This window comes from Meriones unguiculatus, chromosome 1 (genome assembly GCF_030254825.1).
Source record: "Meriones unguiculatus strain TT.TT164.6M chromosome 1, Bangor_MerUng_6.1, whole genome shotgun sequence".
Taxonomy (NCBI): Eukaryota; Metazoa; Chordata; class Mammalia; order Rodentia; family Muridae; genus Meriones; species Meriones unguiculatus.
This window is the reverse complement of record NC_083349.1, coordinates 127725167-127739476: the sequence shown is the minus strand read 5'-3', so window position 1 is coordinate 127739476 and position 14310 is coordinate 127725167. Positions and strand designations below refer to the sequence as shown.

General features: G+C 47.5%; 1 protein-coding gene across 1 annotated transcript in view; it reads left to right on the top strand.

The window, feature by feature from the left end:
- The window catches only part of Trappc12 (trafficking protein particle complex subunit 12), a 62430-nt gene that overhangs the window by 23247 nt on the left and 24873 nt on the right, over window positions 1-14310 (top strand). The window contains exons 4-5 of the mRNA XM_021653569.2: window positions 4235-4348; window positions 6044-6182. Of these exons, the coding sequence (XP_021509244.1) occupies window positions 4235-4348; window positions 6044-6182 (253 nt within the window). The remainder of the gene's footprint in view (window positions 1-4234; window positions 4349-6043; window positions 6183-14310) is intronic.

Genomic DNA, 14310 nt, shown 5'->3' with positions numbered 1-14310 from the left:
AATATGCACATACAGGTGTCCTTTTTTGTCATTGCATTAGCCCAATAAAATGCCTGTCATCTCATAGGCAGTGTCTTACTCTCTGTTCCAGTCCCGTCAGACCTGCCTTCATGCCACAGCCCTCCTGAAGTAGCAGCCAGCATTTGCTATACACAACTATAGAATAATACACAAGGCTTCCTGGCCAGTATCTGCAGCAGCTACACATCTCTATCATAGCTGGGCACAGTCCATGGTTTCACTGTAGCCACACCCAGAGAAGTCTAGTGTAGTATCCAGCTCAGTGCCAGCCTTAGCTATAAACAGTCTCCTGACTATGTCACTTACATCAGGCCTTGTAAACCCACCCACATCTTCAAGAAGCCTCACACTTTCAGCCAGCGCTCTTGGAAGTTTGTGGGTGCTGCTATAGCCTGACCTCACCTGCCTCCCACTCACCCCTTCCCAATCAAGTGGCTCACCCCAGCCTCATCCTCACCTTTTCGGCCCACCCTCATGCCTTTGTGCCCCTCATCCTCACACTCCTCATCCCCTTACTCCCACCACGCTCCAAGGCTTTGCACGCTGTCTTCCTCTGGAGTCCCTGCCTCTCCTGCTCACTGGAATGTTCTTACCAGTTCACAAGGCAGATCTTTTCCTGAGGGAAGGCTGCCCAACTCTGTTTACACCAAGTGCCACTAGCAGGCAAGGCCCACATACCCGAGCAGGAGCGTAGGAAGGGAGCAGCAGTGCACTGTGCTAGCCTGAGGTCTACACCAACTCAGATCAGAGCTGGCTCCCACTGGACAGATCTTTCCCTCTCTTACTCTCTCACATTTGTAATTCAAAGCAAGTACACATAAGACGCTTGTTGCAAGGTGTGGGCATTGCTGAGTTTATGAGAGAGAGAGAGCATTTGGGTAAATCATCATATGGAATCTGAAGATATCTCTGAGCTGTGAACTAGGGTGTAAGGTGGGGAACACACACCAGGTTCATCCTAGCAGTTGACTGCTGGTTTCTCACCAGTCTTAAGGCTGTGCCCTGCTCTCAGGAAAGCCATAGACTATCTTGCTGTGAATGGTAAGTAACCAGTGTCTAGAAACACCTGGCTGAACAACGTCCTCCTCACCAGGAGGAGGCAAGGCTCCGAGGTGCTTTGATCCTCTAGCTAGCATTTGGAGCTTCCTGGATGGTTGGGCTGGTGTAGTCTGTCACCTCTGCAAGAACAAGAAGGAGGAAAAGCTGAGAAGCCCATCCCCCTCATGGGAACCCCAGCACCCTATGGGAGCAGCCTCATCTGGAGCACTGGGGATGCAGGTGCTGCCAGAACGTGGCATAATGGGCATGCAAAGCCTCTCTGGAAAGCTGTCTAGCCACTCCTTACAAAGCTAAGCATATTATCACCATACAGCCCAGCAACTGAAGTGTTGCATTACCCTGCTATGCCTTTCATCCTATTAAACTGAAAACACCTACACAGAAACCCACACCTAAATATTGATAGCAGCTGTATTCACGTTTGCCAAGGGCTGGAGGTAGGCACAATGCCCTATGAACAGAATGACCCTCAGCTGCCATTAGGACAGCAGGAACTGAGCTGCAGGCAGCACTGGGACAGTCAGGGCATGCGCCAGGGAACACAGCTGTTCAGCCCAGAGCACAAGCCACCTTGAAGGTGTAGTCCTGTACCCGTCTTTCCTCACAAGCAGCCTCAGTTGGTATGCACACCCACACTGTCATCCAAGATGAAAAGAAAGGGTTCTCTTACAGGGAGTGGGGCTGGCTGGAGTGTGCTGCCAGACACTTTGGGTGTTTTCGTATGTGCCGTTATCAACCGCTACACTCCAAGCATAGTGTCATCCTTATCAGAACAGCTGTGGCTACTCCCAAGCAACTCCAGCAATATCGGGAGAGGTGGGGAGGCCACTGGACACTCAGCTGAGAGTGCTGCTCCCCCCTCCTGCCCCTCCCAGCCAGCTGCATGCAGCTGTCCTAGTTGCATGTGCTTTCCTCAGGAGATGGTTGAATGTAGAGACATTTGAAGGGGCCAGTCCAGTCTGTGGAGCTATGGGGGAGTTAGCCGTTCCAAGGTGGAACTTTCTGGTGGCATGGCTGCTTTGGGGTTTCCCTGGCTCCTGTTAGTAACCCCAACTATGCTCTCTAAGGAAAACAATAAACTCATGAGTTCCCCAGGTTGGACTGAAGTTTATCATTGATGACTGTAAGGAGGGGTAATGTGTCTGTCTCCCCTGGGAAAGTCTGCACAACAGCCTGTCATTTAATCTTTCACCTGCAAGGCATAGTCCATGGTCTCAGCTTGTAAATTCAGGCTGGCCCTGAACCTAAAAGGTTAAATGCATGCCTCAGGCCTCACCAGTGAGGCCATTATCTCCTGACTGACACGACAGCCCCTTGCCTCAGCTACCTCATGAAGCTGTAATAGGCATATCTGCTCCTACTCAGGAATCCCAGTGAAAAGTTAAGACCTGTTGTCTCATGTTGAGCTTTCCATGAGCAAAGCCTGGTGGTGTTTCCTCACTAATTTCGGGTCTGCCTGCTATGCAGAAAGTAGCAGAAGGGATTGGGTGCACAAGTTCATGCATAGAGAACTTGTGTGACAGACTCTTAATAGATCTTTAAAGAAGCTCAGATCTCTTCCATGCTTTGAACTTTTCAGGGGCTTCCAATAGCCCTTTAAATTAGGTCTAGAAGGGCTTTTTATGCTCCTCTTGGATTTACCTGGACCCAGCTGTCTTGGCCTTTCTTCCTCCAGCACCGCTTTTTGGTTATGTTCCCAACATTATTTATGGTGCTCGTTCTGCCTGAAGACTCCCTCCCTTTCCTTTTTCTTTTCCTGCTTGCTTCCCAGATGTTGTGTTCTGTCCTTCCTTATCCTTCCTCTTCATCACATCTGAGATTCAGTCTGGCCACCCAGCTGTATATGCCTGCCGCATTCACACACTAAATGTCTTGAAGAACCATTGGGCCTACACATGGTCATGCCTGTCTTCCTGTGAGATCCTAGCAATAATCAGGCCATTCACCACTTTGTCCAGAGCAGGTGTTGGCAGCCTGTTTGTGGACTGACTCATGTGGCCACATCTACAGTGTAGTTAGTGCTGATTGTGTTGAGAAACTATGTTTGAGCATCTTTTAGTTCCTGCAAAGGTCAGACCATTGATGTCCTGACATTATGCCTCGTGATTCCTTTGTCACATATAGTGAAAAAACAAAAACAAGAGTCCAAACAAATGAGTTGTTTGCCCTTGTTACCAGCCTTTTCTTTTTTAAAATATAATATTTTATTTTTGTTTTTATTAATTACAGTTCATTCCCTTTGTATCCCACCTGTAGCTCCCTCCCTCTTCCCCTCCCATTCCCATACTCCCTCCCTCTTCTCCACCCATGCCCTTCGCCCAGTCCACTGATAGGGGGGTCCTCCTTCCCTTCCATCTGACCCTAGTCTATCAGGTCTCATCAGGAGTGGCTGCATTGTCCTCCTCTGTGGCCTGTTACCAGCCTTTTCATGCTTCAAGTTGTGACTGGAAGTAGCATGAAGGAAACGTGCTGTGTGTTGGTAGGCCATCCTGCCATGCACTGCCTTCACCCAGTTCACTGACTATTAATATTGAAGTAGAATTGTGCTGAACATACAAGACACCATATTTTATGTGGGCACATACAAGAAATATAACACATTTAACATAAAATTGAACTGATTATATATTGACAGAAATCATAGTCTAGAGCTATCTGCTACAGAGGAAATCAGTGTTATTAGGGGCTAGGAGAGCTATACAGTAAGACCTTCTCATATTGTAGGCATCTTTCTTTCCTTCTTTCTTTCTTTCTTTCTTTCTTTCTTTTCCCCTCCCTTTGGTTTTTTGAGACAGGGTTTCACTGTGTAGCCTTGGCTGTCCTGGACTCACTTTGTAGACCAGGCTGGCCTCAAACTCACAGAGATCTGCTTGCTCTGCCTCCCAAGTGCTGGGATTACAGGCATGCCCCGCCACTGCCACCAGCTTGGCATCGTTCAATTTTAATGTTGTGATCTGACTATCTTGACTGGCAGTTGCTTCTTGTACCTTTTACTGCCAGATCACACTGGCTATGCTGTCAAGTGACACTACCCAGCTGCCTTTGTGGGAGTGACACTACTCCCACAAAGCAAGAAAGTTGAGTGTGTGTGTGTGTGTGTGTGTTCCCGCACACACATGTATGTGACTGACAGCACCTGCTTCTGTCCTTACAGAGCTGCAGGAACTGGAGGGCAGCAGTGGACCTGTGTGGGCGCCTGCTCACAGCCCATGGACAAGGCTATGGCAAGAGTGGACTGCCCACCAGCCACACCACAGACTCCTTGCAGGTCAGAGCTCCTGCTGTGTTGTTACCTGGTTTATCGTCACTGGGACATACAGGGGACTGTGGCCTTTCATGTAAGGTGAACAGGATAGGGATTTCCACATCCTGAACTTAATTTCCATTGATCCTTCCTTCCCAAATTATCTGCATGCTTCATCCCTCCTCACACACTTGAGGATCTCAGTCTCCAGTGGTGCTCACCTACTCTAAATGAAGCACATGGAAAGAGAGGTAGGAGGAAACCCCTCCACTGTGGAACAGCCTTGGCAGTCCTCTACATTCACCCCTCCCTGTGGAGTTTTTAACTTCAATTCTAATGTCCCCAGGAGTCCCAGAATGGCCGCACCCCCCACATTCTCTGCCACTGGGAAGAGCTTCCAGGGGCCTGTCTGTGGAGCAACCTGTGGTGGGCTCCTTGCTCTCAGTGCCTTCCCAGCAAGAGTCTGCACACTCGGACAATGAGGCACTGGTAGCTCAGCCCCAATGCCCTCCTGCCTCCCACCTCCATGTCTAGAGTCACACATTTGTGGGAATGGTGCCCTAGCATCCTCACGCTTGTCCTCTTGTTTGAAAAGTCATGGCCAGTGTGCTCTTGTCAGAGAGGATCTTCTCGAGGTTTTCACCAGCGTGGTCCTCCCACACCACTCTCAGTGGAATCTCCTTATCCATGGCCCAGCATACTTAGAAGGCAAGTGGTTCAGTGTAAAGCCTGTTACTCACTGGTCCTGGCAGTCACTCCTAGAGGCCTCATTTTCTTTCTCTTGGGGATTTTGTTTTGACAAACAACAAAAATATTTGATGTATCCACTGTGAGCTGAGATGACCATTCTAATTTGAACATTATCTCATATTTAGTATATGACACATGGTTATATAATCACCTTGCTAGACCATGTATGTCCTGAAACCTCCTGCCTAACAGTGTCACATCCTCGGCCAACACCTCCCCAGCCTTATCAGGATCCCAGTAGATCTGCTCTGCTTTGCTTCTGTGAGTTTCAAACCTTACCTTCTTGCACAAGTGAGATCCTGCAATGTTTCCTTCTCTGTGCCTCGAGGCCTCACTTAGCATAATGTTCTCCATGTCATCTCATGACAGGATTTTCTGTTCTTAGTGTCACAGGTGTTCCACTGAAACCCATGTGCTGTGTTGCCCACAGGTAAATACCTCCCTGTCTTCTCAGCAAGGGGAAACCAGGCTTCAGTTAGAATGCCTTTTGTTTCCACAGTGCCTTCCACATTACAGCCTCAGGCGCTCATACTCAAGTCTCATAGACTACGCTCCAAGCCTATGTTCACACCCTTCCCTGTACTTGCAAGCAGACCCTCCCCAGAGTAAGCCTTTCTATTCTGAAGGGCCATCCTCACACAGCCTGTGTACCCCACGCCTCCCCACACTTCCCTGCTGCCCACACCTTACCCTGCAGTGAGAGGGGCCGTTCTATCTTCATAAGCTGATATGCTGCTTAGGCACACGGTATGTGTTATTGAATTAGGTCCAGCTACTGAGATTGTTCCCATTGCTGCTGTGGAGCTCAGCAGTGTGTTTGAAAACATGGTACTGTAAACGTGTGAGAGCAGCAGGAACCTTAGCCATGAGCCCTGGCTTTCTCATACTAGGGGTCGGACTTCACACAAGGTCACTAGGATGAGGAGTCGACCTGACATGGGGTAACCTTTGTCCAATCCTTCATTTCAGCTCTGGTTTGTGAGGCTGGCACTGCTGGTGAAGTTGGGCCTTTTCCAGAATGCTGAGATGGAATTTGAACCCTTTGGAAATCTGGACCAGCCAGACCTGTATTATGAATACTACCCACACGTGTACCCAGGACGAAGGGGTAAGGTAGTGCTGCTTCACATTAGTGTCTTTGTATGTTCTGCTCTGCTTTGCTGTGGTTTATACAAACTTCGATACCTATCCAAATCCAAGAAATCAGTTGCCTAGCACAAAGCTTAAAGCTTCAGATGCTCATGCAGTTTTTTGAATGTGCTGACCTGGAAGTACTTGTTGGTACTTTCGGGGACTCTTAGAAGCCAGCTGGCCAGCACCCACTAGAACCTGTTGTTAAGTTTTCTCCAAGTGAGCACTGCTGTTGTGCAGTGGCCTAGAACAAGTGTACATGTTCCTGAAATTTCTATGTTGACAGCTGCTGGGGGTCGCTGCTCCTAATTTATTTTAAAATTTTGGTTATAGCAACTCTGGATATCACAGTCTCCACCATTGTTTGGAAACACCAGGCCATAGACTGGGCTATGCTAGGACAGGGGCAAAATAAAATAAGGCTGGAAAAAAGGAATGTCAGCTGTCTGAAGCCTTTGTCCAAGTATGGTATTGGGACAAGAATGCTTAGTCTTCAGTTGGTGGAACTGATTGGGAAGGGGTAAAAGGTGTGGCCGTGGTGGAGGGGCTGTGTCACTGGAAGTAGGCTTTGAGGTTTCCAAAGACTGTGGTGCTTCCCAGCACTCACTCTGCCTCCTGATTGTGGATCAAAATATGAGCTCTCTGCTGTCCTTTTGCTCCACCATCATGCACTCTAACCCTCTGAAACTGTAAGCCAAATTAACCACTTCTTCTCAAACGTTGCCTTGGTCATGGTACTTTATCACAGCAACAGAGAGCTAAAGCACAGAGATGTAGGGCCTTGGAGACATCAACTCTGTGTCACATGGAGAAAGACATCTTAGGAGGGCATCTCCAACAGCTTGGAACTGGCTGCTGGAAGCTGGGACCTTTAGTTGTACCTGTCTGGCCAAGGCTGGCTTCCACTGGTAGTCACGCTCCCTGGGGAAGCTCACTGGTATTTGTGTTCCAACACCCTCACTAGCAGGGTGGGAAACCCTCACCTAGGTGTGTAGAGATTATGCCATATGTGTGAGTGGCTTCACTGCAGCTGGCACAGTGGTGATTAAATCTGCCATTTTGTGCTGTTTTGAGTTCATTACTGACACTTACTGTGTTCCTGTGAGGCTGGTGGATAGCATTTGATGTGTACCACAGCAGCTCTACAAAGAGAAGGCCTGACTGTCAGGAAATGCAACCTGCAGTAGCAGGCAGGACCAAGGGTATAAAGACCAGCCTGGTGTCAAGTGTTGACATTTTGGTTGTTAGTTAGTTATCAAACAAACCAAGAAAGCTGAGCAAATAGTATTTAGCTCCTTTTTGTGTTGTTTTTAAACTCAGATCCTGATACTTTAGAGGGATGTGGGAGAATGGAGGAGGTGGTTCTCTGTATTTGCTTGTTCTGTCCCTTTTACCTTTCACAAAATAGAGCTGGGAGGAGCTCATCCATCTTAACCCAAGGCTGGCTCTTAACCAGGACAAGTTTTGAGCTTCACCTGAACTAGTAGTATTCCTTCTGATGGAGGAACTTAAGCTTATAAGGATGAGACCTAAAACAGAGCATAAATCTAAACCCTTAGTCTGAGGTAGGTTTGTGAGTCAGAGGACGTGAACCAGCACCCAGACAGACTTCGTTCAGACAGACCCCAGAGGTGGGGCCTGCAGTCCATAATGGGTAACACTTTTTGCATCTGGGGCCATTAAGTCCCTTTAGCCTTGGCACAAGCAGGACAGCCAGGTGAAGAAGAACCACAGCCAGGCTCTTTGAGGTGGGGCATCTAGATGCCATGTCCCTCTCTCACCCTTTCAGCAACTGGAGGAGATGTGACAGTGGCTCCCCTGAATGAGGCTGTCCTGAAACACCAGGCACTAATGCTCCCACCCTCACCCTCTCAGCAGCTAGAGGAGGTATGACAGAGGCTACCCTCAGTGAGGCTTTCCTGGCACACCATGCACTGTCACCCCATCCCACACTGGAGCAGATGCTGCCTGCTGTGTCCTGACCATCATTAGAGTTGTCAACTTGTTTTCTGTATGACTAGGTCACCCATGCCTTACCCAGTGTCCACCAGTCCTCTCCACATCCATTCCCACGCGTCCTCCCCACGACAGAAGAGAGATGCAGCCTACTGTGGTGACTCGGGCTGCTTTCCAGGCTGTGGCCTGACAAGCTTCACTAGTGCTGCCCCACTCTTTCCTCATCCACTAGTTTGCACTGCCTGGGGTTCTTCTTTCCGTGTAAGGCAGTGAGCGCTGGAGAAGTCATTCAGTAGCTTAGCACATGTGAGGCCCTGGGCAGTGAGTTGGAATCCACTGGCTTAGTGTGTGCAAGGTCCTGTGTTCTTCAGTCTCTTGTAATGCTGTATTTTTTTCACCATGTGTATTACTCACTTTTCTGTTGCTGTGACAAAACACCACGACTAAGTCAATTGTAAAAGAAAGATTTTATTTGGGCTAAAGATTCTGGATGGTTAGAGTTCATGATGGTGGAATGAAAGCACCAAAGTGGGCAACTAGAACAGCCATTGAGCACTCACATCTTGATCCACATCCCAAAGCAAAGAGAGCTTTTGAAACCTCAAAGCTCAGCCCCAGTGATGCACCTCCAACAAGGCCATACGCCCTAATCCTTCCCAAATATTTCCACCAACTCAGGACCAAACATCCAAACATATGAGACTGTGGAACCATTCTCATTTTAATCATCACACCATCACACCATACTTCCTTCCTAAGAAAAACAACGTAAGGAAGGACTCACCATTTCAGAAGGGGCAGAGTCCTTCCTGGAGGGGAAGGACGGCAGTAGCAGTGTGAGGCAGCTGGTCACAACTCAGCTGCGACCTGCATGCAAAGAGAGGTGAAGACAATGCTGGTGCTCCTGTCAGTCTCTGAATTCATTCCTGGATCCCAGCCAATGGGGCAGTGCCACTCATGTTCAGGGTGGATCCTCCCACATCAGTTAAGCATTTCTGGGGATGTCTTCACAGATACGCCCAGCCAGATATGTATCTCCTAGGAGACTCCAAATCCAGTTAAGTTGTTAATGAAGAGGAGTGAGCCCTGTCAGGTGCAGAGAGCTCTGACAGGTTAAAGACATCAGTGTATATGGAAACAGGGGTGGGGAAGGATGTGAGAGGGTTCTAGCTAGTCTCCTCTGCTTGATTGCTGTGATCACCAGGAGACAGCTGATTTTTCTTGTGAAGAATAACTGTTTTCCGTCAGCATAAGATATGCTTCCTCAGCCCACTTCTGCCACACATGCCTTGGCTTCAGAGTCAGCATCGAGTGTTGATTGGGTTTTGTCTGTGAACAACAAAGCATATAACGTGAACCCCAGAGACTCATCTCTCACTGGCACCAAACTACCAAGCCTGTAAGCACATAGCTGCACAAATTTCGGGGCTTTTCCTGGTGACAGTCCTGTGAAATGCAGGTGCAAGTTTTTCATTTCACATCAGGGGCTTCTGAACATTTGACAAATGTTGGAGGGCAGTCTAAAAGGCAGGTGTTTCCTGTGGAAGTAATAAAAAGCTCAGCTCCCCCGGGCTTCTGGCCACCACTGTCCTGCTCCTCAGTCTCCTGCTCAGGAATGTAGAGGCCTCTGTACCACACTCCTCTGTGAGGACTTTCCAAGGAGCAAGCTTCCTTGAAGGATAGGAGCAGCATGTTTAAGTCCAGGTGTAGAGTGGCCCATTATCACTGTACAGTCCGAGGCCATATCTCCATAGCAGATGTGCAGCCTGGAGAGCATGCAGATGTAGCTTGAAGAGCATGCAGATCTGCAGCCTGTAGAGAATGCAGATATGCAGCCTGTAAAGTATGCACATATGCAGCCTATATTCTGCTTCTGTCTGAAATTAAATGGCACCTGGATGTGGATGAAGGGAAAACGGGAGCTGTGCATCATTAAGCAGCTAATTCAAATTATAAAATGGACATAAATTACACATGCTAAAATGTTAACATGCATCCACAGTGATAGGCTGGACGCTGGCTAATGCTGCTTATCATTTTGTGGCATTACAAGCATAAATGTAAGAATTTGATTCATTCATTTCATTTTAACTCAATATATAAGCAAAGCAAATCATTAAAATGTGCTTTTAAAAGGAGGTTATAGTAATACAAACAAATAAATAACTTTTATGAACAAGCTATAATATATTTCATTTGAGATTGAGCATAACTTGTACCCATTCATGATATTCATAACAAGACTTGATGAATTGTGTATGGAGCTGATGAAGTTGAGGGGGGGTTGTCTTCTTGTTTTGTTTTTCATTCATAAAAGGAAGAGAGATGTTCCTTTTTGATATATTTTTATATATATTTTGATATATTTCTAGGACAGTTTAGCAATTTCTATCCAATGTTCAGCTCCTTCTTAAGCCCAAGTACCTTTGCCCACTGACCCTCAGCCCCCGCTGCTCTGCTGTGCAAAACAGCCCCAGCATCCACAGTGCCCTGCCCTCTGTCTTCTGCCCTCTGATCCTGCTCTCCCACCACACTCACTGCTCTCTCCCTGCCAAGGCTGCATGTCCCTCACCAGCACTGAGGGTCCATGAATTCACCCCCCATACCAGTCCTGCTCCCTCCTAAAAGCCATTCCAACCAGGAGCTCCCGTAGTTCCAGATCTGGGTGTTATGTGTTCACACAGGCTTACTGAGCATACTTGCTGTCTGCTTGTCAGGAGCCTGTCTTCCTGGGTTTTCCCACTTCCCTCAGGTTGCTTAAACTCCTTCCCAGGAAGAATGTGAATATCTCTCCCTCCTCCGAAGGTCCCAAGGACGCAAGAGTCACAGTCCTACCACAGTTCACTCTGGAAACAGTGGTTTTACTGCAGTTCTTACAGAACATAGGTTAAGGGTTACCTGCAAGGGCAAGGGTGCTCCTCTGCCCAACAGGCTGCATAGAAAGGCTCTGCCCAGCCAGGGTAAGAGCTTCATAACTCTCAGAAGCTGCATAGATGGACACCCCCCCCCCAAGCCCCCAGTCTTCCTTAGCCTACATTCTCTAGCCCCTTCCTGAGGTTGTGTACATTTAGGCAGTCTCACGTAACAGGTGGTAGGGATTGGCTGGATATTCAGGGAAGGGTCTCCTGACCTCATCCCTTCATGGTGGGTTGTGAATAGTCAACAAGCCCAACTGGGATAAACCTCTTGCAAGAGGATGCCGCTGAACTCCCCAAGATGGCACTTGGCTCAAATCAGAGGCACAACACACCTATGTCCTTAAGATTAGATTTTTTTCAGTGTGGGGTTTCTACAAAGACTGATGGAGGCATCATTGCACATTTCTCTGTGTGAACATCCATGGGTTTCTTCAAGGTCTGAGTTAAAGGTGGTTTCACTAAAACCTGTTGTGCCTGAGTTTTCAGTTTAGTAAGAAGCCAGATTGCTATCAAACTAGCCCTGAGCCCTTCCTGCCCTTCTGGCAGCAATATGTAGTATTCTTTCCCCACTCAAGTCAGCAGCTTGGTTGGACTGTGACCTGCTGGGCCTGTAGTCCCACTTGCTGTTCTTACTCTCTTCTTCTGACTCCTGCCCTGCAGGGGCTTCCTCCCGAGGGGCTCACTCTCCAACAGGCTTTGTTTCCACCATTTTGTTTTCTGTGGCTGGTTTGTTGATGTTCTTCTCATGTTGTAGGTGTTTCATCCTTTTAGTTAGTAATTGGTAATTTTAAAAGTAGCTTCTCCCATTCTAGCAAGGATTTTTTCCAAGCTTGCAGAAGGGTATTCTGATTTCAGAGGGCCAACCTGGCCTATTTATTTGGTAGCATCTCCTGGTGGCTCCATGTACACTCTACCTAAAATCATAACCACAGACGTTCTGTGTTGTTGGGATCAGACTAGGAATTGAGGCATATAGCAACATGTACCAGAGAATTTTCTTAACCAAGCCACAGCACACTGCTGTCCTGGCTATCAGCAGACATTGACATAACTCTTAAGTACATGAACAGTATTCCCCAAGGGCTATGACAGCTGTTGCCAGCTGCACAAGGTACCCTAATCTCTGGAGGCATACTCTACTCCCTCCCTCAGGGTGCACTTACTGCTTTTTCCTTCAACAAAAGGAAACAGGAAGCAGAGTTAGCTTAATGGATGTTCCTGTGGAATCTTTCTGCCTCAGGATGTCAGACAATCCTGTAACCCCACACATATCTCAGCCAACCACTGCTACTTCTATACTCCCAGGGAGGGACACTCCCTCCCCAGGAAACTCTACCACCCCAACCCTAACACGGAGGGATGAAACAAAGGGCTCAGCTTATATACTGGGCGCTATGGATTATGTTGGTTTGTGTGTGCGTGTGTGTGTGTGTGTGTGTATGTGTTTATCTGTCATGTTCAAGACAGAACAACTGCTTTTAGGGACTTAAAATCCCTTTCCAAACTCTGTTCTTTGCTTTGCTCTTAAGAACCTTCCTTTCACTTGGAGTGCTCTTCTGGTTTTTATTGTCTCTTAATTAAATTGGTTTGGTTTTTTGGTTTGTCTTTGTTTTGTTTTGTTTTTTTGTAATACCCTAAAGCAGGTTTTTTTCTCCAACTATGGGGTTTGTATTCAGATGATGTAAGGGTGATCTATCAGGACCAAATTCTGAAGTGAGTTTCCACAGCATCATTGCAACTACTGCAAAATTTAATGAAAACAATGAGCACCCACCAGGCTGCTCTTCCCACTTCAGGAAGCAGGAAGAGAAAGAGGGCATCCTTCCTCCTTGCACCCCTGGATACCATCAGTAGGTTGTTCACTTCGACCTTGCATCAGCATCGAGTGCTGGTACGGTGATGACCTGCTGCTGACTCGTGATTAATAGACAATCGTGATTTCCAGTGAGCTCACTCTGCTTTGTGCATTTGCTGCATTTCTGTCTTCCGGAAGTAAAAATGCCCATACACTACTGCTTTCAGACTGTTCAGAGCCCTCTCCCATGGAAAGGAAAGACTCGTGACATGAGCTCAGGGTGTTCCTGGTACTGCTTATCATTAGACAGTTTCTATTCTTTCAGTGCACGAGAAGATAGGAAGTAAAAGATCTCTCTCCAGGAAGAAAGCACATTTTGATTATCTTTGGTGCCAGCAGTGCCCATACCGGGCTAGGCTCTGTGTGTTTAGTTAAGGTTGCAGTAGCTGCAATGATGCTGTGGAAAGTCACCACAGAACTTAGTCCTGATGCAACACCCTCACATCATCTGAACCAGATGTGCAGGCTCTTGAATGAACTGAGTGCCAAGTTTCTATCCTCCCAAAACCATCTGCTCCTCTAAATTCTCACCCAGTCTTCAGTCTTCCTCTGCTCTCTCCAGTGTCTACATCTCACAGGTCTCGTTCTCACACTAAATTCTGAAACTCATTTATATCCACACAAAACCCGACATGGCTGCTCCGAATTAAATGTGCAACATAATAATGCAAACATCTGGAATTTCATTTTTTACTGCAAAATCAGTTTATCTCCCACAGCTAACATGTTGTGCCGAAGTTAGATTTAGATTTATAGTTCACATTACTGTCTGAACTCCTGATCACCAAGGAAGGATGTCCTCTTCCTGTTTCACACAATGGAAGGAAAAAGGATACCCTCTTCCTGCTTCCTGCAGCTGGAGGAGAAGGGGTGGAGGAAGGATGCCCTCTTCCTGTTTTCCACAGCTGGAGGAGGAGCCTGTTTGCTGCTCATCAATTTTAGTAAATTTTACATTAGAACAAACTACTGAAGATGTGAAAACCTAGCCCACCCGAGTGAAGGCCTGATTTTACCCCAACACTTGCTACAACTGAGGAGCCAGCTGGACCACTACCTGGTTTGGATGACCTAGTCCATGTTTATCATCATCACCCTACCTCTATCTAGAAACTTCAATCAAATTAACTGCTTAAATAATAAATATTTGGTCGAGGATGTTTTTGTTTGTGTGCAAACGTAGTACTGGGTGGAAGACGTCCCCATAGGGTTGAGAGTAGTGCTGTGTCCTTGAACGTTCACACCCAGCAGTCCCTCTGGCATGGAGCATCTCAAGGAGACTGATGGAATGTGTGATATTCCCATCAGCTGCCAACCAGCTCCCCTAGTGATGGAGGAGGTGGGTACCAGGAGAGGTAGAGGGGAGAGGGTGTCCAGGG